This window comes from Panthera pardus, unplaced genomic scaffold (assembly GCF_024362965.1).
Source record: "Panthera pardus isolate Hobbes unplaced genomic scaffold, ASM2436296v1 HiC_scaffold_2, whole genome shotgun sequence".
Classification (NCBI taxonomy): Eukaryota; Metazoa; Chordata; class Mammalia; order Carnivora; family Felidae; genus Panthera; species Panthera pardus.
In genome coordinates this window covers 94,042,366-94,064,327 of record NW_026526765.1, presented here as the reverse complement: position 1 = coordinate 94,064,327, position 21,962 = coordinate 94,042,366, and the positions used below count along the sequence as shown (strand labels likewise).

Genomic DNA, 21,962 nt, shown 5'->3' with positions numbered 1-21,962 from the left:
CAGTGACCCACTACCACTATGCTATGACTTTACCTTACATCTGCCTGGAAAGCCCTTAACTCACTCCCGCCCCAAATTTCACCAGATTTTTGCTTTTCAAAGTACAGTTCAAAGGTCACCTTCTCAAGGAAGTCTTCCCAGTGTTTTCCACCGCCTCCCCCCAATCCTGCCGTGCATCTCTTTCAACTAGTTGTGGGATCCAGACACACTTCATCTCTGTGTCCTCGTTGTGCAGCGCTGCACCTTTCAAACGCTAGACGCTCCACAAATATTTACTCATATTCATTTACCCGCCCAGGAAGAGACCCTAGCACCCGCCTGCAGGACTAGCTTGGCCCTCCGGAAGTGACGCGCTCTCAGCGACAACGCATTTCCGGTCTCCAGTGCCGACTCGGTCGCAGGGGGAGAGACTTCTCTGGTTCGCTAACTCGGCTGCCCTGGAGGATTCATGCGCGGTAAGAATTTGTGCAAGGCTGAGCGAGATAGGACCCCGGGACCGCCAGATGCTGTGGAGTCCTCCCGTTCGTTCCCAGGGACGTGATGGGAAGGCACAGCGACTGACTGCTAGGCCCCTAACAGCCCTCAGCGCCACATGGGTTTGGAATGCCGAGCTGCGCGGCCCGCTGAGGGCGCGGGCGCAGGGGTCGGCCTCAGCTGTGGGGTGCTCACTGCTTGAGCTGGCGCGTCTAGCCCCACTGGGGCCCCCGCCGTGGGAGTGGGTCCCGCCGCCTCGGCCTTCTTACCCAAAGCTTCCCCCTTCACGGGTACTCAGGGTAATGCTAGTCCACCTCCTGAATAGCTCCAGCCCCTACAGTGATAGTCGCAGCCTCTGCAATGATGAGTGTGCGCGCGTGGCATGTAGAGTAGCGTGCAACGTCTCACCTATTCATTGACTCCACCCTTCGGCTTGTGTTGCGGATGTTACTGAAGACGAGAGCTGAAGTTTTAACTCTGGTTGGTACACGGGGTGCCGCCCTAAAAGGGGCGCGGCTTAATTGAAAATGATTTGAAACCGCTGGGCTGGAAGCAGTTTATTCTCTAATTAGAAGACCAGCATTATCACGTGACCGCAAACACTTGTCAGTCTGTTGGGAAGACTTGTAATGACAAACTTTGCGTCAAGGACAGGATTTCTGTATACTTAATTTGCTATGCAAATTGATTGCTTTGAACTGACAGACTAAGCAATATGATGGGGAGAAAGTAGACCTGGGACTTACAGACGGGAAACAGCCAGGAAAACTTCAGAATTGGGAAGAGTAACTTCATTCACTTGTATTACTATGTGATACATAATATTTTACAAAGTAATTTTTTTCTTGAATTGTTTCACAGTTTTAAGCATTTATATACGTGTGTTTCTTTATCTGGTGTGGTAGCTTCTCTGGTAAGGGCTAGATTTACTTCATAGGCATATCTATGCAGCATGTTACAGAATTAAATATACACGAAGTAAAAAGTGTTTTAATAATTAAAGCGTCAACATATAGGCATAATGTGATACACTATGTATATTTAGTGGGTTTTTTTTAAATGGTTATTAACCAGCCATGCTTGTCTTAAAGTTTGATAAGGTAACTTTGATGAAATCATGACCAGGTGGGCACGAGTTACTACCACACGTAACAAGAGACCTTTGGCTGCAACATCATGGGAGGACATGAAGAAGGGGTCCCTTGAGGGAGAAGGCCAAAACCTACCAAAAAGTAAACAACTTGAAGCCAATAGGCTCTCTGCTAAAAATGATACGCCTCAAGCAAAACACAAAAAGAACAAAAAGAAAAAGGAGTACTTAAATGAAGATGTAAATGGATTCCTGGAATACTTAAGGCAAAACCCACAGATGGTTCATAATGGAGAGAGGATAGCAACAGACAGTCAGGAGGTAAGGGAAGAAATTGCAGTTGCTTTAAAGAAAGATAGTCGCCGGGAAGGAAGAAGACTAAAAAGACAAGCAGCAAAGAAAAATGCAATGGTAAGATCATCGCTTCCACCAAACGGTTACTTTATGTAAGTCAAAACTATTATTCATACATTCTCACACACACACACACACACACACACACACACACACACACACATATTAGCCAGAGTATGATTGCTCTTGTGTACTAGATTTGTAAAGCATCCTTTTTTAAGTTTATTTTAAGAGAAAGCATGTGCGCATGTGCGTGTGCTCAAGGGGACAGGGACAGAGGAGAGAGAGAGAGGAGAGAGAATCCCAAGCAGGTTTTGCACTGTTAGCACAGAGCCTGACCAGGGTTCAGTCTCATGAATCATGAGATGATGACCTGAGCCAAAATCAAGAGTTGGACGCTTAACTGACTGATCCACCCAGGCCCCCCCCCTTTTTTTTTTCCTTAATGTTTATTTATTTATTTTGAGAGAGAGACTGTGAGGCGGGAGAGGGGCAGAGAGAGGAGAGAGAATCCCAAGCAGGCTCCTTGCTATTATAGCGGAGCCCTACACAGGGCTCAGTCTCATGAACTGAGAAATCATGACCTGAGCCAAAATCAAGAGGCAGACACACAACCTTCTGAGCCACCCTGGTGCCCCACAAATGACAAATGTTTTAAAGATATTTTTTGTAACAAGAATTGATAAAGCCACTGTAGTTTTGCAACATGGAAACTCATATTTTGTTTTCTCAGGTATGTTTCCATTGTAGAAAACCCGGCCATGGAATTGCAGATTGCCCAGCCGCCCTTGAGAATCAAGATATGGGCACTGGAATATGTTACCGGTGTGGGTCCACAGAGCATGAAATAACCAAGTGCAAAGCCAAAGTAGACCCAGCTCTTGGTACGTTTTCAATCGGTTTTTGATTTGGTTAATGTCAGAAGTGGCCAATACGTAACCAACTGGGTTTTTTTTCTGGACAGAATTTATCATGAGTATGCCACTTAATATTTTGAAATCAAGACTGAATTCTAAGTTGTATTAAAAATAGGGGTTTTCAGGGTATTTAAAATAATATGAATTACATGACTTGTTCTATACTTAGCCAACTTAATAGGAAATGTTGATCCTTACAGGTGAATTTCCTTTCGCAAAATGTTTTGTTTGTGGGGAAATGGGACATCTGTCCAGATCTTGTCCTGATAATCCCAAAGGACTTTATGCTGATGGTGAGTACTGTTAACCTTATATGTCAGAAAAGGTGAGTTACCATGTAGAGTTGTGATTTAATTTGTACTCAATCAGTTCTTGAATAAATTCTTGAACAAATAACAAAACTTTGAGAATTTTAATTTTTATCAAACTATTCTTTGTACTGGAGTTGATGTGTAATATGAGGATGTATTAATCACATCAGAAATAACTAAAATGTGTATTTCAAGCATTGTGCTTTCAGCATCATTTGTGGGAGTAGGTTATAAATACCTACTTTTAAACATAACAGAAGTAAAGGGATTATATCTCAAGCTAATATAAGATTTAAAAAATAGTGTTGTGAATTTAATCACAGGCTAGCATACCATTTTGGATAGATGGGCTGGTACACATTCTTCAATATTTGTAGTAATTTTTATTTCTGAGTGTTTTCCTTGGTCAGTTGTCTAGCATGGGATCCTGTAACTTTCTTATTTGTAGCTCAGCTAACATATTAAGGTCCCTGAATAAAGTCTGTGATCTCTAAAGCTTTAAGGAGGAAATTTTCTGGTAATGTGAATAATGTGCTCATGTGATAGCTGGTACCATCAGATTCTAGACCTCTCTTGTGTGTCATGTCCTGGGTTCCATGGGACAAGTCCAGTGAAAAGGCACAGCTTTTGGAATCAAGCTGACCAGTTACAGCTCCAGTACCACCACTCACTAGTTGTGGGACTCTAGCTGAGTCATTTAATTTCTCTCATCTCAATTTCCTCCCTCTCCTGTAAAATGGAGATGACAAACTGTATCTCATGGACTCTTAGATGAACATTATTTCACATTTTCATGTCCCTGTACTCAGAATGTATCTTACCATTGGTGAGTGACATGTAATTGGCAGATTTTTTTTCCTGAGAGGTATGTAAAATAATTATAATCAATAGTGTATTAGATATGATGAACTATGGTATTTACCTTGAAGAGCTATGAGAATTAAAATATATTGTTCAAAAGTACCTCTTCTATTTCACTATGACATCTACAACAGTAAGGAAGCCTAACCCTGGAAAATGCCCAAAGGTGCCTTTCAGTTTTGAACTTATGACACAGGTCAGATGACATGAGTAATGGGCAAAGATGGTTTTGGATGGTTACGCAAAATGACTAGGTATTTTTAAAAAGTGCAGCAAAGAAAACAGATCACAGAAGTGAGAATTCAGCCATGTTTACATCCTGTAGGGTCATTTTTCTGGATAAGTCACTTAACATTATAAGCATGTCATACTTACAATGCTTGACCATTAAGTAACAGTGTTTGACCATTAAGCTAATCTTACAAACCATATGTGTTATAATTCACAATCTGGAATGTTGCTTAAAGTAGGCAGACAGGCATTTTTATTAGGATGAGGCTGCCTGGCAGTCAGAAGGCCCTAAAACAAAAGTTAATTTCATTCCTTTTGTAACTGCTCACCCTTGTCTGACCTGTACAGATGAGCAGTGGGTCCTAACCTTTTTTGAGGTTATTGGTCATTTATTTGATAAGAATTACAGACATCCTCCTCAAAAAATGCATCTGGACACAACTTTTGCCTACAGGTTCAACAGTTCACAACACTTTGCCTATCTAATCATGGTTTAAGGTCTAGTCTTGTGTGCAGTGGCTCTCGAACACTCCAGAGGACACGTATCTTCTTCCATTATATCTCTCTTCTCTTTCCTCCTTCTCCCCTGAAGGCCAGGTACGAGAAGTGGTGGGTAGGTACAGTTCAGTGCTCTGTGAGATCAAAAGGAATGGACGATGGACTTACTAACTGGAATGGTGGCACCTACCTATGTTCCTGTTTTCAACTACCTTTACAACTGACAAAGTTGTGAGGACCAAATAAGAAAAGTGTTTTGAGACATTATAACCCCTTCTAAGTATGAGAGATTTTCAGTGACTTTGTTCTTTTAATAGGTGGTTGCTGCAGACTTTGTGGCTCTGTGGAACATTTTAAGAAAGATTGCCCTGAGAGTCAGAATTCAGGTGAGATCTCTTGGCCTCCATTAGAAGGGGTGGGATTAGTATTCTTTGTTTTTCTTGAAATTTTTTATGAAGAGTTCATTGAGGTACCACTGATTTTAAGGCAACCTGGTTTCCTACTACAGTGATGACTTAATCATTTCTCTGTCAGGAGTAGACACAATAGTATTAGCTGAGCGTTAGCTAGTATTATTAGGTGAGGAAAAAAAAAGTGACCGCTAAGTCCTAGAAGACCTTGATTTTATAAAGCATTGTATTCATAAACATTCATATTTGGCAACTAATGAATTTAATAATGGAGCCAATTCTGTTACTAAAAGAAAAATACTGATTCACTAAGAGAAAATCAGAAATATGAAAATAACTCAATATTTTTATGATTACCATCCTCATATATGCTTTGCTTTGTGTATACCTGAAGGACTCAGAGCTGGTTGTAAAAACTGCCAAAAATGTTAAAATTGTGTTAGGTACACTATCTGGCCAGATACATTTTCTTCCTAATGAAATACCCTTTGTCACCAAAAACTTCATAAATGTTTGCTGTACCTATTGCAGATTTGGGGGGAAGTGGAGACCATTATTATATTAGTTTACCTAAATTAGAATGATGATAATCTTGAGCAAAAGAATGCAAGATAGGATAGCAGTAGTCCTTCTTAAGGAAAAACACATTTCTTTTTATTTCAGATAGTCACAGTACTACCCAATAAGTCTGCCCATTCTTCCTCCCCGAACACTTAAATTTGAAAACCAAGAGTTCTTGTTTATGATCTTGTCTAGAAGAAGATGGTCTTCACTACATTGTAGCCAGTGAGACTGAAATAATGGAAGTGGAGTTTGAATTCTCCCTCCTGGGAGGATTGCCATTCCCAAATGACAAGACTGACAAGCAGATGTTGTATAATTTCACAGGTGGAATCTTGTGCATTTAAAACTGATGCTTCATAAGTCTTACTGTTTACAGAGTCTTAGAATTCATTGACTCTATAATGATGAACTCTGGGAAAGAATGAAAGAGCTTTCTCATCAATTTCTGCATTGCAAAGCAGTTGCTGCATTTCCCTAATTGGGATGAGAAATTGCCTGTGGTACTCCAAAATCAAGTGTTATAATCAATTACAGAATTGCTCACTCTCCTTTAGTGATGGAGTCTTCCCCCCTTGTGATTATTCATGTCAAAACTAATTCCTTTGCTCAGCTAGTACCAATCTGGGTGCATGTATTTGATTACCATTTTTCTTACATTCTAACTTTCATTCCTTAACAGATCGAATGGTCACAGTTGGTCGCTGGGCAATGGGAATGAGTGCAGACTATGAAGAAATTTTGGATGTGCCTGAACCACAGAAACCCAAAACAAAGATACCTAAAGTTGTTAATTTTTGATAATGATTAGTACTGTCATTAGTTACCGCCTCATTGTGAGCTACTCTGAACTGGGCCTACCTCACACACTGGAGCTGAGCTCCCTTGGAGACCTGTGTTGTAGACATCAGTATGATGTGCATATGGTCAGATAGTTTCCTGAGTGCTGTCCATTAAAGAGTGCCTCTCTCACTGGAGAAAATCACTGAAGAAAAGTATAAGATTTTTAAATTGGATTCTCTAAAAGAATATTTTTAACAGGTAGAACTTAGGTATAACTAAGTGGTTACATACTTGATTGTAACAATCATCTTTTTCTTAAAAACTATGCATTAATGTGAACCACCCTTAAAGTATAACTTTTGCGTTTAGAAATGAAGTTTTGGTTATATTGTTTTCTTGGTTCAAAATATCAATTTATTACTATATTAGGAATTTATAAGTTGCCACAATACTGTATTTTTAAAATATTTAATTCAAAAATCATTTGCTATGTACTTATTTTTCTGAATACCTCATTCTGGATTGAACTAGCCATTGTCTGTTTATGTCCAGGTAATCCCTTTGGGAACACAATCTTTTTATGAATTCTAGATGAGATTAATTTTGGTTAATTTTTGTTTTAGTTTTGACATAAAGAAGTACAAATTATTGAGGTAACATAGAAGAATACGTTAACAACAGCTCCTTCTTTGTCCTGGATTTTCAAGAGTGAAATTCTAGCCAAAATTATTTTGGGGTATTTAACCAGAATGATGTTACTTAACAGACTGTATATCACACTTAATAGCATTTTGTTCATGTGTTTTAGATGAGTCTGGGTGAGATGCAGGTATCACCATAATAGAGTTAGAATGCTAATCAGAGACCCATTAGCTTCTTTGTTGGATTTTATGAATACATGCATACTTAATACATGTATTTCACAAGGCTAGGGCTCATATTGTAATGGAATGACTCTAGTGGATTGTGTGTTTCATTTGGAATTTTACCTGATTGGATACATTTGTAACTAAAGGAAACAGCTGTGATTAGTTACTGTAGCTTCAAAAGCAAAATATTTACCAAATAAGAAACACTTTTCTCTGTTTTAATGTCTGCAAAGCTCAACAGTTCTAGTCTTAATAGGAGCTGTTGTTTTACTTTTGGTGTGAGAGGAAAACATGACAGAATACAACTCAGCATCCCAGAATGTAAGGAAAGGAGTGTCATTTAAAAGAAATCACACAAGTCATGTAGCTGGAAAAGGATAGCAATGCTGCCTTAGTCATTTAGCCCAAACACACTCAGATTTATTTCACCTATCCTATCAGGTGTCAAGGACTCTGGCCAGTCAAAACCTGTCTCCAGTGAGGAAGGCAAGCATTAAATATTTCCCAAGTACCTGCTATATTCCTGGTACTCTCTTAGGCACTAGGGATTGTAACAGTGATGAAGACAAGGTCACGTGCTTTCTAATTAGGCTTTAGGATGGAGAGGAGACTTGGGGAGAGATGCATATCAGAAATATCAGTATATCAGAAAAATATCAGATATTTTATTACACTTTAAAAATATTCTACTGAATCTCCTAAGACTTGGTCATTAATCACTCTTCCTTCAGTTCTTTGGAAATGTCACCTCTTACAAGCTTATCATTCACTTTTCTATGGCTGACTCCTAAATCCATCTGGCCCTAATATCCTCAATTACAGTTCCTACTTGGATGTTCCACCAATACCTCAGGTCATTATTGCAGTAATTTTCAAAACAATATAAATTCAAAGACCTACGACAGGCAGAGGTTGGAAGTGCCTCAATTGTAGGAGAGGTGTGAAATTTTACCATACAAAATTTTAGTTAAGTAACTCCATTATAGCTAATTTTTTTTTGCTTTTTAAAATCTAAAAATATTCTAAAAAATTTTTCTGCTTCTGAAACGTATAGGCATTTAAATCTACATATTCACCCTTAATGTACGTAAGTGTTAATTCATAAAATTGGAGCACAGTCCAAAGTTTATGTAAATGAAAACCTGCTGACACGGAATAAAACTAATTAACAACCAGACCTAGGCTGGGTGAGTGGACGGGTTGGGGAAGCGGGTAGGCTGGGGAAGCAGAGGTAGAGATCTGACATACAGCAGGATGTACCTAACCTCTTAAGTGCTCTAAACTCTAATGAAGAAGTCCTTCAACTTTTAAATGCTGTCTTGTAGAGGAGGCTAACTTGACATATGCTGGTTTGTCTTACGAGTTAAGACAAATCACAGAGTAGAGTAATGAATGCTGAAGTCTAGGGAATAAAGTGCTAATGTAATGGTTATGAAAGAAGAGCTCAGTTAATATTCTTTCTCTGCGACATCACATTGTGCAGGTACTTTTCTGTGTGTATATATAGCAATAGATACTAAATTGGCCAGCCACCTTGAATATATGTTAAATGACACTAGTAAAGTAGTTTCTATTACTAAAATTGATTGGATTCCATTATGTTTTAATGTCTTCCTAATTTAAAGCTCTAAACTATGTAATACATCTTGTCAGTTGCTCCTGACATACAGATATCCGCCATATATGGAACAATCCCACACTATTAATCACCTAGCCAACTTATCATTTTTTATTTTGTAAAATTTTATACAATTTTAAACAGAACACGTTTCATCTCCGTAGCCTAAACATGCTTATGATCATTTTAAACCATATTTGTACCATTTTACAGGACACACAAAATTGAATATGGGCAATTCCCACTGCCTGTGTCCCTGGAAGGAAGCAGAGCCACAGACAATGTAAAACAGTTTTAAAGCTCTTTAAATAATGCTATCCAAATCACTGGTGTTTGACCTGAGATGAATGTTATTTTTTAACCCCTTCCTAACTGCATTTTGCTTAAGCCAATATTAAATTACTTTGTGGCCCCAAAGCTTGCCAAAGTGTCAGGGCTAAGGGTATGCGGAATTGAAAGTGGTAAATAAAACTGGAAGTAAGTGACAGTTTACCATTTAAAATGTGTTTATCAACCCACCATCAGTAGCATTCTCTATGAATTTTATACAAGAGGCTGCTGTCTCTTCTATGGACTTTGACCAGCCACCAAGATTTCCAGCAAAGTAAGGAGAGATGCTAGCAGAAATCTGGTTGAAGTATGATACCTGTTTCAAAAAGAAAATACATTATTTTAATTATTTATTGACTTGGAGCTTCTTTCAGCAGGGATCTGAATCTTGTTGGTATAGGGAAGGCTATGACCCTAATCTTCTGGGGACTTTCTGGAATGATCTACAAGGATGACCTCAGGATTCCCCTGATGTGGACACATGACAGAATTTCAATTAATTAGGGAATGTGGGTAAAAGCCTTCTCTCTATATCTGCAGTAGCAAATTCATGTGCAGATGTTCCATCAAACTTACGGTACAGGAGCTGCTGTCAATAGCACGGATGAGAAATCCAGCACATATGATTTCACTTCTGATGTAGTGTGGACAAGGGGGGACTGAAGGCAGAAGAACCGATTTCACTGCTACCGTGTAAGTGCTACTGAAAAATGAAAGGACGTTTTCTAAGTTATTGTGAGAGATTAAAACATTTGTTAGAAAATAAATTTCTAGAGTTAATTAACCTTATTTACGTAGGTAAAAGTGAAACTATAGAGACCCAGATCTTCTAGATGAGGGATCTACATTCAAGTAGACTACATTCAAGTGTAGGAAAGGTAATAAGGGCCACAGGTGTTTTCTGCCTGTGTAAGAATTACTTAATACTTTGCGTAACTCTACAAAGTGGAATCAACTTCCAAGCATGCTTTATTATGTATGCCCTAATGAGTTGTAATTTCAGGCTCTTCTCTTTTTTTAATTAAAAAACAAAACAAAACAAAACCCATTGATTTAAAGAAACTTCACACAACAGAGAACCTTATAGACTAGAAAACAGTCTTCCTCAGTCCACCCTAGCCACAGTCCATTCTCATCCTGGAGATGACCACTGTTAATATTTTGCTCTGTAGCCTTCCGGACCTTTTTATAAATATATAACATTGATGTAAGCAAATGCAAATATAGATTTTTGCATAAATATTATCATTTAATAAATATCGGTCTATAGTTTGATTTTTCACCTAACAATAAATCTTTGGAGGTATTTCTGTATCAGCACCTCTATAGCTACTTCATCTTTTTTAATGATGGCAGGATGCCTGGGTGGCTCCATTGGTTGAACATGCGACTTTGGCTCAGTTCATGAACTCGCCCTTCCAGAGTTCCAGCCCTGCATTGCACTCTGTGCTGACAGCTCAGAGCCTGCAGCCTGTTTTGGATACCCTGTCTCCCTCTCTACCCCTGGGCTCCGCTGTCTCCCTCTCCCCCTCCCCCACTCATGCTCTGGTCTCTCAAAAATAAACATTTTTAAAAAATGATGGCATAGTACTCTGCAATCTGGCTCTACCATAATTTATAAGATGGACCCTCAGTTTATGTCCATTTCTTTTTCCATAATAAATGGTACTATACTGAACATCCGTGTGCATTAATAATATTCACACATGTTCGATTATTCTTATAGGCCAGCTTTCACATGGGAAATCATGCTGGCCAGTTCCAGGTGTAGACTTTAACTGTCCTGGAAGCTTCTACTTCTTATTTATTTGAACACTGACTCGTAGGACACTTCTCTTTAGAACACAGACATTGTGCCATGAAAAGTCCAATGCCCACAGAGAAGTCATGGACAAACACTCTGATCAACACCCCTACCTAGCAGCCAGACATTTTGCATGTCTAGCACAATTGAGCCTTTGTAAATTCTAAACCTATTCCTAATGTTTTATTTGGTAGTCACATTGCATTCTTACTGATACTGGAAGGTTCCCAAGGTTTGCTAAATACCAATTTTATATGTGCATACAGCAAAAGGAAAGGAACTGCTTTAGGAATCTTGCATGGTGCTTTGCACACAGGCAGCATTTAATAGATGTTTTTAAATGATAACTAAAGGTCCATCTAGAAAAAATTCAGATGCACATCATTCAAGATCAGAAATGCCTATATTGCCTTCTTTTCTTATCAACTTTTTCATTTTACCCTCTTCTATAAAACAATACAGCACTTGAATTGCATATACTCACCCATCTTTGAGAGGCCTTCTTCGTGATACAAGTACTACCAAGTCTTTGGGTTTGTCACCATTCACTATAGGACAAGTGATATAATATATCTGATCACCTTCACTCACCCAGTTTATGACTTCACAGGACCTATGTAAATACAACAGTGAGAAAGGCCACACTTTTCTACCTGCTTGAATAAGGCATTCGCTTCTTTTGTTTATTTGTAAAACTTCATTACTGAGGTCCACATTCACTCTTCTGCTTACATAACTATCCTGCCAAAGCCAGCATTATTTCTCAAAGTCTGTCTTTAGGAAGCTGTTTGGTCAGCAGGAATAATTATGCGTGTGATGGAGAGACTGGTGGGTGTGTGACTCTAAAGTCACTGCCCTCAACACTTCAGAGAACAGCATTTATGTTGTTTAACACAAAATAATTTTTCTCTAGAATCAGGTAACAATATTTGAAGACTAGTGAATTGTTTGGATGTCAAGGAAGGACTCAGGTAAATGAATATGGTACACTGAAAGAGTACTAAGTTCAGAGCCAAACATCTTTGTCTTTGAATCCCATACACACACTTCATATCAATGTTATGTTAGGTAAGTCACTTTGTTTTTTTCATTTGTAAAATTAAAACCCCATACCTATGGGGTTATTGTGAGGATTAAATGAAAACACCTGGCCTGAATCACAGTAGGTACACAAGACAAGCATTCATTCATTCATTCCTCCCTTCATTCAAGTTCAGTTTGGCTGGAATGTCAGGTGACATAGGAAATAGTAACACCAAAATTTAGGCATTGTTCTTGATAAAAGCTTTGTACCTACAGAATATCTACAAATATTGATGCAAGAAAATCATGAAATATTTCCTCTTCTCTCAGAATGTTTTATCATGATAGCATTAACCATGAAGTATTATTCTGGCATCTATGCAAATGTAACACATGACCCCAAAGGTGTTTCACTTTAGTGATATTATATTGCCTCTTACATGGTATTAATCATAATCAGGTTTAGGCATTTTATTTTATTTTAAAGTTTATTTTTGGGAGCGAGAGAGCAAGCAGGGGAGGAGCAGAGAGAGAGAAAGAGAGAGAGAGAATCCCAAGCAGGTTCCATGCTGTCAGTGCAGAGCCCAATGTGGGGCTTGAACCCAAGAATCATGAGATCATGACCTGAGCCAAGATCAAGAGCTGGACATTTAACCGACTAAGCCATCCAGGTGTCCCAGGTTTAGCCATTTTATTTTATTTTTAAATGTCTTCTTTGTTTTTGAGAGAGAGAGAGAGAGAGAGAGAGAGACAGACAGACAGACAGACAACAAGTGGGGGAGGGGCAGAAAGAGAAGGGAACAGAGGATCCGAAGCAGGCTCTGTGCTGAGAGCAGAGAGCTTGATGTGGGGCTCGAACTCATGAACCCTGAAATCATGACCTGAGCCAAAGTCAGATGCTTAGCTGACTGAGCCACCCCAGTGCCCCCAAGGTTTAGTCATTTTAAAAATGAGCTTCTACTTCATCAAGATTAGGAAGTAAATGGTAACGTTTAATAAATAGGAAGCCCATCTCACCAGTCCTTCCCTTTCAGCAAGACGTCCAGTGAGGCCCTAGAGTGCTATATGTAGCCCCAGGAGCTGGAACTTCTTGGAGGAGGGGGTGTGGCCTGAGTGTAATCAGACCCAGTCAGTGCAGGTGCCTTGCAATCCAGGAAAGGAGTAAGAATGGAAGAGGCCGGATTGGGATGCAGGAGACAGAAAGTAACAGAAGGAAGAGACTGAGGCTGACAGTGGGCCCTGATCAGACAGGAAAAGCTGGCAGGAATGCCTTTGACTTCAGTTACTCACACAGCTTCGTCTCAGCTTCTCACCAGGGAGTGCTGCTTCACAGAAAAAGAAGGAACCGCTAATTAAATATCCAGAGTGGAAAGTGGGAAGACAATTAGGTAATCACTTTCTCAAGTACACTGAAGCTGTGTGCAAGCGTGTGGAATTCAAAGCCTGATGGATCTGGGTTCCAATTTGGGTTCTGTTGCTTTCCTGCCTGTGCAATCTTGGCAAGTCTCAGAACCTCTCTCGTTGAGTGGGAATAATATCAAACTTGAAGAGTTTTTTGGGAGGAGTACAACAGATGTGGGTAAAGCACATTAACTCAATATAAATGCTAAACGAAGTATTAAGAAAATTTTTGTTTTTACGTCTCTCAGTAGCACTTGATGCAGTTTTCTGTGCAGGGCAAGTTTTAAAACATACTCTTTAATTAATATGCAATGGGTCACACACTGGGCAATGGAGATGGACTGCAACATGGATGTCATCTTTTACATGAAGTCAGAGTTGCTTAAGAAAATACTTTAAATGTATTCTTACACGAAATGAGGGTCCCACAAAGGTCTCTTGGTAAAGTCAGACAGGAGATGGTAAGTCAAGTGTGCTGGTCTTTCCACATGCTTTTCAACCCAAACAGATAAAAGGTCATGCTCTTCCAGGGTATATATTTTTATCTAAAATATAATAACAAAAGAAAATAAATTACAAAATAAAAATGGATGTTTTCACTTTAAAAACCACACACAGTCACAGGCTGATTGTGCTGGCTAAGGCATCTTGGCACCTGAATAACAATGAAGCCAAATGATGGCAATTTCCCTTCAAATACTTGGATGTCTGGAGCTTGGACCACGGTGATATCCTCTGTGCCCTCTAAACAATATGTGACATAGGTTAATTATTGTGCCACAGTCTTCTCTAGAAAAATAAAGAATGTAAGCATTTCTCTTTTTACCTCTTTGAGATATTTCCCTGACTCAAAGAACGACAGAAAATATCACCAGGCTGATAGGCAACTCAGTGTTTCATCTCCCTCCAGACACCTTAGACACTTTCCCAGGTTGTCAGGCATGACAACGGGACCCAGAAAGCAAGCCACCACTTCTAGAACCAACTCAACCTTGCAAAGGGTTGAAAGCACCATGCTTCTTCAGCACAAAGCATTCTTTCAATTGTGAATCACAAGAGCTCATCCTCCTGAGAGCCAATTCCTGGGTTTCTAACGTTGTTATCCCTTAGATAAGAGGAGGCCTGTCTTGGGGAGCCATTTGACACATACTTAAAACAATACATATCCCCTATTACTCCAAACTCTCCTGCCATTGCACTTTCGATAATAATCAGAGATACGTGCTCAGCTAAGAGCACATTTCTATCCTGCCCATTTTCTCCATCTCTTTCAGGGTGCTTTGAAGTTGGTGTTGAAATGTGCCATCTTATAATCATCCCCATGGCAACAAGCTGTGAGAAGACAAACAAACAGAGGGTTAAGACTTCACTGCAAGAATCAAGCAGATGGACAAGTCAGGCTGTGAGGGAGAAAACCTTTATTTAAACATAAATATCTTCAAGAGAATGAAGAAGTAAGAAACAGACTAAAAGCAGATTAGAAAGAAAGGGAGTATCAATTTGTTTACACATGTTAACTCTCCAGTTAGTTAACCTTTGTGCAAAGACCATCTTTAAATCAAGCCCACAGAGGAGGCCATGGCCTGGGCCATAGACACGTGAAACAGAAAGCCATGAATGCAGTTCCAGTGGGGGGCTGAGACTCACCCCAAAATGGCCATGCCTAACTTCACTCCCCATACAGAAGAAGTAAAAGGAGGTTCCCTGGTGTAAATCCAGAAGGAAGTCATCTTACCAAAACTTGGTGGCTATGTGGCTCTAAGCCAGGTTTCTGGGTTCTATAGTCTCAGAGGGGGCAAGGGTAAGTGGCCAGGGTAAATTCCTCACCTTCTGTCAGAATCAGACCTTGGGGCAGCCATAGTCTACACTGATGGAAGCAGTATGGAAAAGGATGTAATAATGGGCTAAGCACTTGCCAAGGGTTGAATTGTGTCTCCTCAAATTCATATGTTAAAATTCTCCCAGTACTTTAGAATGTGACCTTATTTGGAAACAGGGTCATTGCAGATATAATTAGTTAAGATGAGGTTATACTGCAGTAGGATGGCCTCTAATCCAATAATGACTGATGTTCTTATAAGAAGGGGAATTTTGGATGCAGACATGCACACTGGGAGAACGCCATATGAAGATGAAGGCAGAAATCAGGTGACACATTTACAAGCCAAGGAACACCAAAGATTGCCAGCAAACCACCAGAAGCTAGAAGAGAGGCGTGGAACAGATTCTTTCTCACTTCTTCAGACGGAATTAATCCTGCCAGCACCTTGAACTCAAACTTCCAGCTTCCATAACTGCGAGACAATACATTTCTGTTGTTTAGGCCACCCATTCTGCGGTACCGTTACAGGAGCCCTAGGAAATGATCACAGTACTTTTTCAGGAAGCTGCTCCCCAGGTCACAGACACATACTGCTGCTTTCTATCCTGGAGCCAAGGCAAACACCAAGCTGAATAGCCACCATGAAACTGCCTCACACAGCTTGCTACGCTTATCCAGTGCTGAGTACATTATCAGATGAGAGAATGATATTTTGATCCTTCTCCCAGAAGATGAAGGGAGCAGGAAGTCCTGCTCACTGCTGTGCTGTGGGAACCCATGACACTGATGTAGACAGAGCAGACGAGTAAAGGCAGCTGTTGATGTTGATCTCTTTAAACCCTAGTATTTTAGAAAAGCCAACTTCTGCTTAGTGAAAAAATTCTCTAAGACCAACTCTTCAAGAAAACATGTTCTCTTTCATGCTCAGAAGAGTACAGGTTAAATTCCATCTGGAACCAACTCAAACATTTTATCACTTGACGTCTGGCGAATTTTATTCTATGAAACAAAGCTGAAAGTAAATAAGCTCAAAATTGCTAACATTTTATAATGATATTGCTTTTTCATTCTAATAAGATTCCGCTTAATGGATTTGGATATCTTATACAAACAGCACAAGAGGAAAGAGTATAATTTTAGAATTTTATACTATCTGTTGACCAATATGCTATGGAGACAACATTGTGGAAAGGAGAACAAAACTGGTTTTTACAGAGGCCTCCGTGGTGAGAGGAAGTGACCTGACCTTCCCTGGGAACCCCCAGGGGCGAAGGGGAGGAGAACTGGTCAGGGGGAGCTGTGAGACCCAGACTCTCCCCAGATTCAGTCAGAATAGCTCCTCTGGTCTGTTTCCTGTACTCGGCTTTGTTCTGCGTAAAGGTTGCCATGTAGTCCTTGCCATTCTGGCTTTCATCACAGCCTTTCCAGTACACTCTCAGCTGCCCCCTAAATAAAAGGCTACTCCTGTCAGGTCAGTCTCCTACCCATGCTGATTTCTACCACGAGGACTGGAATCAAACTCCTCATTGCCTAGAGAGCCCCCTTCACCCTCCAGCAATCTACTTACACTATCTTCAAGGAGAAAAGAATCACCCCCTCTCCAAAGTCCTCTGTAAATAACTGTCTTGCTTTACTTTGTTGAAGTGCCTAAGAGCTGACCTTTATGATTTAAATATTATAATCCCTCACTTGTTTATAAACCACCTTAAAGTTACTCTTCAGCTGTTCCATGTGTATGTGTGATGTTACCCAAATAGACTGCAACTACAAGCTCCTTTCAGGTGAGAGTACACATTTTGCTCCTTGTATTACTATACTATGATTAATTCCACGATCATACATAAAAATGAAACGTGAGTTAAAGAATAAGTAGTGCCCAATTACAAATATCAAAAATCTTACTTTTTCCATTTAACTCATTTGTATCAAAAATAAGTATAGACTTTAAGCCCTGAAGTAAATAGGACTCCTAACACATAATTGGAAGAATTATTCAACTAAAAGGTGACAGAAAAAAGTCAGAGAGCTGTATTTTAAAATTAAAAGGATACAAACACTTTAAAAAGTAGGAGAGAAGAGGAGGGTAAGTCAGAAAGGAAAAAAAATCAAATTTTTATCATAAATACAATCTAAAGAATTGGAGGGCTTCAAATTCAACAGAAATGACATAAGAATGTTGCTTTAATTATATAATATCTTCTAAAGTATCCACACAAAAATTAAGAATTAATTATTGGTGGCTCTCCTTAGATATGAGCCAATACACCATTTATTACTTTAGATTTATTTCTGGCCCCAAACTCCCAAAGAACTCAAGTTTTTATATATTATATGATTTCACAAAATGTGCGCTCTTCCTTCATTCCAGACACAAGTCTGCCCTTTCCAACACTGCTTAGATGCCAGCAATGATGCAAGAAACAGACTGCATGTTAGTAAAAGAAAACAAAGCCTTGAAGCATCTTTTATGTGGGATAAAGAGAAGAAGATCATTTTATTACATTTAACCTGTGTTTCTGCATCACTGAATTTGGTATACATGGAAACCTAACTGGATCCAAACAGGGTAAGAGAGACCCTGATAGGATTCAGAAGAAAAGATAAAAACACACTAAAAGCCAACAAACCAGAACAAAACACTGACAAAAGGTCAAGGTGAAAACAATCAGTGAAGTAGCATCTCAGTTTCCTTCAATTTTAGGGTAAGTGACCATATAATTTATTGTCCAAACTGGGGCACTGAGGCATTATCAATATTTATGACAAGACATCAGATGATGATGGAACAATCACCAATTATGATGGACAACCAGGAATATGGCCACCCCTCTTGTAGGTGCTGCTGCTTCACTGATACTGAACAACAGTACACACTGAAATGTGAGCACAAAGAACTGGCATTACTGAGCCCCCCCTGAGTGCCCGGCACTGCTATGTTCTGGGACCATCTACAGCGGTGAGCTAAATGCCCACAGAGACCTTACAGTCTAGTCTAGTTGTGGGCATCAGCTTCAAAGGGTCTCCTAACCACTTCTGAAATGAGATAAAATTAGAATCCAAATTATATATGTTTACTTAAATTTGATGACCTGCAAAATAGTATAAAAGGTGCTAAGAGAGACACAAAGAAGTCAAGACAAGGCTTCTTTCTTCAAAAGTTCATAATCTTGTTAGGGAAAAAAGCCATGTGTAAAAAGTTAAATTACTATGTAAGACATCAACATCAATTCAACGAAGCAGTGGAAGCACTGTCACAAGACAGGGCATAATTAATTGACAAATTAATTTTGAAAAAGTAATTGCTAAGGGGGTTCCTCCAGGGAAGTTCCTTCAGTCAGGATGATAGGAATTGGCTTTGTGCAGAAAGCATTTGTCCTGGTCTTGAAGACCAGGTTGGACTGAGGCAGATGGAGAGGAGAAAGAGAGAGAAGTGGAATATAACAACTAAGTTCAGAGGCAGGAATGTGTGGGGCAGCCTGGAGGACCACAAATCAACCGGCATGGAGCAGTAGATTCAGCCCTGGAAAGATACCTGCCTCTTAGAAATAGTTTCCCAGAAAGACTTTTTACCTTCTTAAAAACAGCAGCAGAAGCAGAACCACCACCAGCAGCACGACAACTTTCATTTGTGATGGACAGCAGGTTGTACATAGACCTGGATGCCTCCTACCTTTTCCACAGCACTGGTAACCTCCCAGCCACTCTTGGCTGCCAGATTTTTGAGAGCCTCCACGTTGGCATTACTCAGGGATACCTAAAACACAAATATCGTAAAAGCTGAGAGTTCGGTCCACAGATATGTGATCAAACAGTTTCTGCTTAGAAAACGGGAACTGTTAGAGCCAAAGTGATAATGCTAAGCTCAGAACCAAGCTGTCGGTAACATAATTTGTCTCAAACACTTAATTCAGAATTGAGACAAAATAAAATGAGGCCTGCATGCTTAGCAAATTAGTATCATTTTAATTGGTGTCCTGAGCAAAGACAACATAACCTTTCAGTATGACTTATAATCAACATGTAATCAGTAAACTTGTATCTCCTTTTATAATTTATGGTCAAAAACCTTAAAATGACTAATACTTTGTTGTTGTGTTATAAAAATGCAAGCCGGAAGGCATGTCTTTTCAGCACAAATTATGGAGAGACACTGTATCTCAGTGTCATGCTGCTTGAATGCATTTGATGGCAGATCATTCTGAGTCTGTAGTTTGGAAACTACATGTAATTCAGACAGGGCACGGAAACTACTAGTTGGTAACCACTTACTAATAGTTTGGTTTTGTTTTATTTTGAGATGATTGGTTGATATAATTTACCTTTTCATCTAACCTGTATAGGCACAACCTGAAGCAGTTAAACATGGGAACTTTCATGTTTATAATGATACCATTTTCCCTTTTTACACGAAAAGCTCCAAATCATAAAACTGTTACCTGGTTGCTTATGTCCCATTGTACACAAATTGGCACTTCTTCTTTGTGGGAAGTAACATATTTTCTGGAAAAAAATTAAAATGTTACTTAACATGTTATAATAATGTTATAATAATAAAGTTTTCTTCCCTGCATTTGGCACACAACAGTCACCATGACACTTTCTTGAACTGAAATCAGCAGTTTTAAAAGCTACTTTTACTAGTGGAACAATCAAGAAAAAAAAAATCTGTCACAGTTAGCCTCCAGTCAGAAAACATCAGACCGTCTCATGTTACATTATGTGGGAACAGACACCTAGAGACGGGCCCTTTGCTGTATAATTTGTTAGATAAGAGAATATAGCCTCAAATCCTTATGCCCACATCCCTTACCTCCCTAGGCGAATTCTCTTGCGTGCAATAGCTCCACGATACCGTCTAAAATCATCCTTTAATAAAAAACAAATTAAAATCAATACATTTCTAATTTAATGGTACAATCCTTAAGTGTCTCTCTCTGAATTCAGTTGAAGGGGCTAGTTGGAACACACATGGTGTCTCTGTGTGAACTATACTCAACACCCACAAAGGGCAAGTGCATGGACAAAGACAACCTTTGCAGCCCGTTTTTTTTCCCTTTTTTAAATTCTTTTTTTTTTAATTTTTTTTTTATATTTATTTTTGAGAGAGTGAGACAAAGTGAGAGCGGGGGAGGGGCAGAGAGAGAAGGAGACACAGGATTGGAAGCAGGCTCCAGGCTCTGAGCTGTCAGCACAGAGCCTGACGCAGGGCTTGAACCCACAGACTGTGAGATCATGACCTGAGCCGAAGTCAGATGCTCAACCGACTGAGCCACCCAGGTGCCCCTTTTTCCCTTTTTTAAAGTGGTGACTGTTATCATTTCTGTTATCAGAATTATACATCTATCTCACTATACAGTTTTTAGAAAAGGTGAGGGTGGGCAGCAAGGCCCCTCTCAGATAGGGAGAAGATACAGTTCCATTGCATGTAGAGAACCATGGAGAGCTGGAGTAAAGAAGTGGGAGAAGAGAGTCAGAAATAGGACACGGAAGATGATGTTCTTCCCACAGCAGCACACAGTGGAACAGAAGTGAGGTCTCCAGGGCCTCTATCATTCTAACAAATGATGAGAGTGATCGGGGGTGGGCAGGGGGAGAAAAAGTCCATTTTACTTCGTAATGTAAAAAAGAAAAAAAATCTAAAGAGGAATAGCCTTGGAAGTTGTTGCTGGTGTGGGGAGATTCTGGGTAGAGCTCTGTAACCCACCACTTCCCCCAGAATAAGTGGTCTGATTAATGAACTCATGTGCTAATAACTGACCTTTGATATGGGTTTGATTCTGGGAAATGTGACCATTTCTTCCTTATCATTGACAGCATTATAAATGAGAAAAAGCACTGTTGATGTGACGGCCTTGGCCCTTAGACCACTCCTGACAGTCAAAGGCTTCCACGCGCACTCCCACTTCAACACTGCAGAGGGCGACACAGAGCTGTGGGCAGAGAACCAGAGCCTGCCAGGCCTCCTCTGCCCACGCAGCCACCACCGCTTCTGAGGGAGGAAAAGAATGAGGGCTCTGGGCTTTTCTTCTTGTCATCGCAAATGTATGCAACTGTTAAAATCCATTTCATCAGAGTGATGAATCTGATGCAGAAGCCCCTGGGAGAACTCCCACTTCACTTTCCCACCAAGTGGGAAAAAGGTCAGTTAGGAAGGACTTTCTATACCTTCATGAACATATTTTGATAGTGGGGAATGGGAGAGTTAATAGTGCCAAAGTCAAGTTTTCTCAAAGTCAAGTTCCATATTAAAAGCATCAAACACTAAAATTGGATAGGAAACATAGATACTCTTTTTCACATTTTAAAAGATTTAAGGCAATTAAATCTTTTCATTGTATATCAAGAATAATAAAAATAACTGGGAAGTGGTTTGGGCTTCATGGTGATTAATAACAGGTTCATTAGGAGTCAGCTGACCATAAAGTCACTGGGACTCTTCTGAGAGTGAAAAAAAGAGTAATAATTATGACAGGTACACACCAAGATGGTACTGGGTTAACTAGAAGTCACCCTTATTATGAGACAAAAACCAACCCATCACAATTTACTAAGTGCAAAGAGGCTCCAAGAAGAAAACAGAGTTAAAATCAGTTGTCTATAGATGT

General features: G+C 39.6%; 2 protein-coding genes and 1 long non-coding RNA gene across 3 annotated transcripts in view; 1 reads left to right on the top strand and 2 right to left on the bottom strand.

Annotated features, from left to right (window-relative positions):
- The window catches only part of LOC109274917 (uncharacterized), a 39,787-nt gene extending 39,419 nt beyond the window's left edge, over positions 1 to 368 (bottom strand). The window contains exon 1 of the long non-coding RNA XR_002083909.2: positions 120 to 368. This is a non-coding gene — a long non-coding RNA (uncharacterized LOC109274917). The remainder of the gene's footprint in view (positions 1 to 119) is intronic.
- Positions 343 to 8,536, top strand: ZCCHC9 (zinc finger CCHC-type containing 9). Its single transcript, XM_019462871.2, has 6 exons — positions 343 to 455; positions 1,566 to 1,975; positions 2,652 to 2,802; positions 3,036 to 3,128; positions 5,054 to 5,122; positions 6,390 to 8,536. The coding sequence occupies exons 2-6, from the start codon at positions 1,592 to 1,594 to the stop codon at positions 6,506 to 6,508; spliced, it is 816 nt and encodes a 271-aa protein (XP_019318416.1). The 5' UTR covers positions 343 to 455; positions 1,566 to 1,591; the 3' UTR covers positions 6,509 to 8,536.
- A 529-nt stretch (positions 8,537 to 9,065) lies between these two features.
- ACOT12 (acyl-CoA thioesterase 12) overlaps positions 9,066 to 21,962 on the bottom strand; it is a 49,194-nt gene continuing 36,297 nt past the window's right edge. Inside the window, 9 exon segments of the mRNA XM_019462864.2 lie at positions 9,066 to 9,623; positions 9,884 to 10,010; positions 11,596 to 11,724; positions 13,947 to 14,080; positions 19,028 to 19,111; positions 19,794 to 19,857; positions 20,168 to 20,223; positions 21,116 to 21,187; positions 21,189 to 21,267. Coding sequence (XP_019318409.1) covers positions 9,474 to 9,623; positions 9,884 to 10,010; positions 11,596 to 11,724; positions 13,947 to 14,080; positions 19,028 to 19,111; positions 19,794 to 19,857; positions 20,168 to 20,223; positions 21,116 to 21,187; positions 21,189 to 21,267 — 895 coding nt within the window. The 3' untranslated portion in view covers positions 9,066 to 9,473.

What these genes read in the sequence shown, in the direction of transcription:
- ZCCHC9 (XM_019462871.2), top strand. Translation starts at nt 1,592, where the DNA reads ATGACCAGGTGGGCACGAGTTACTACCACACGTAACAAGAGACCTTTG. An exon ending in CAGCAAAGAAAAATGCAATG is followed by an intron (nt 1,976 to 2,651) that starts GTAAGATCATCG and finishes TTGTTTTCTCAG; the next exon opens with GTATGTTTCCATTGTAGAAA. An exon ending in CAAAGTAGACCCAGCTCTTG is followed by an intron (nt 2,803 to 3,035) that starts GTACGTTTTCAA and finishes TGATCCTTACAG; the next exon opens with GTGAATTTCCTTTCGCAAAA.